The sequence below is a fragment of the Elephantulus edwardii genome, unplaced genomic scaffold (genome assembly GCF_000299155.1).
Source record: "Elephantulus edwardii isolate Elephantulus edwardi_28Jun2011 unplaced genomic scaffold, EleEdw1.0 scaffold00074, whole genome shotgun sequence".
Taxonomy (NCBI): Eukaryota; Metazoa; Chordata; class Mammalia; order Macroscelidea; family Macroscelididae; genus Elephantulus; species Elephantulus edwardii.
Genome location: NW_006399824.1, coordinates 15,842,853 through 15,844,438, shown reverse-complemented (window position 1 = coordinate 15,844,438; position 1,586 = coordinate 15,842,853). Strand labels below are relative to the sequence as shown.

Sequence of the window (1,586 nt, the reverse complement as noted above, 5' to 3'; positions counted from 1 at the left end):
TACAGGACTATAAGAATACATTTCCCAAATGGAAACCAGGAAGCCTAGCAACTCACGTCAGAAACTTGGACGAGAATGGCTTGGATTTGCTCTCAGTAAGGGGTGCCCTGAACACCAACTTTCACAATGATTCTAGATCCCTTGTGTTCTTGTACTTGGGGGAGGGGATCAAAACCCAAATTTCTTGAGCTGGTCTCCAAACTTGGGGTTTTTATTTACTTGCTCCAGTTGCTCTACAGGAAAAGGATGGACTTTCTCCTCTTGTGAGATTTATTAGCCTCTGAAAATCCACTGGGAGGTCCAGCTTTGAGTTAATTCTGACTCGCTACCACACCTGTATAAATTGTAAATTAGATTTGGATTCAAATGTTACTTTTCTCCCACTCCAGCTCTAAATTCGAGCTCACCTAACTCTTTGAGCCTCAGTTTTAACCTCTTCTTGAGATGTGTAAATTCATACTAGATATCTCTAAGCGCAATTCATTTAGTAAGTTGGGTTAAGTGTTGTAATACATTGGATTCTAGGGATTTTCTAAAACTTGGAACTTGCTGGAATCTAAATCAGAAAAACACTATTCTTAAATACTATCTTTTTAAGAATTTTATAAGTAACTCAAATGAAAGAGGGACAGCATAGGACAGAAAGGCCTCAGATGAGATGGATTTTTACAGTAACTGAGGCAACGAGGGTAGGTTTGTCAGAGTTGGTGAGATTAGGACAAGACAGGGTCTAGAGCTATGAGTCACATACTACCACCAAATGGCCTTTTAAATCTTAAATTAATTAGATACCTTTCTTAAATGTTATCTTGGTTCTAAAGTTATCTGAATGTTTTCATTTTACTATAATCTATGACCAAGAAAAGGTGATAGCCTATCTGATTTGAAGAGTAGATTATTCCAGAGCATGAGGGTGTAATGGAAATGTCTACTTAATATATTTTCACTAAAATTAATTAGCTTATTACTAGATGAAAGTTATACAAGTGTTCAGGCCTTTCATTCATAGGGTCGCTATGAGTTGTCTGTGACTCGACAACACAACAACAACATTGATAGATAGGGAAAGGAAGATGTTTTTAAATGGTTAACTTTCTAAATAAATACTTAATATCTATTTCTCTGTTTTCTTTCCCTAGAAAATGTTAGTCTATGATCCTGCCAAGCGAATTTCTGGCAAAATGGCACTGAATCATCCATACTTTAATGATTTGGACAATCACATTAAGAAGATCTAGCTTTTTGACAAAAAGTTTCTACATATTATATGAACAGTCATACTTTTTACTGTTAATGCTATTTTTGTCTTGTGTACTTTTCTGTGTTGTAAAACTCAGTCTGTATTTCATCTTCTAATTCCCAAAGTGTAACTTAAGAATGTAAATATTGTTCTATATGAATTTAAATATATAATCTGTATATGTATGTCTGTCTCTAACAACTGTTTGTTACGGCAATAAAAGTATAACTCTAGTATTGCTGTCAGGAATCAGGACAGATTTGGGTTGGTGTAAATCATCTCAGTCTTTACTTGGAATTTTTGCAAGTTGGAACCAGTAAATTTTAGGGAAATGTGTTTACAAGTT

At 34.9% G+C, this 1,586-nt stretch overlaps 1 protein-coding gene across 1 annotated transcript in view; it reads left to right on the top strand.

The window, feature by feature from the left end:
• CDK1 (cyclin-dependent kinase 1) overlaps positions 1-1,238 on the top strand; it is a 26,369-nt gene extending 25,131 nt beyond the window's left edge. The window contains exons 5-6 of the mRNA XM_006889060.1: positions 6-95; positions 1,140-1,238. Coding sequence (XP_006889122.1) covers positions 6-95; positions 1,140-1,238 — 189 coding nt within the window. The remainder of the gene's footprint in view (positions 1-5; positions 96-1,139) is intronic.
• Positions 1,239-1,586: the final 348 nt, after the last annotated feature.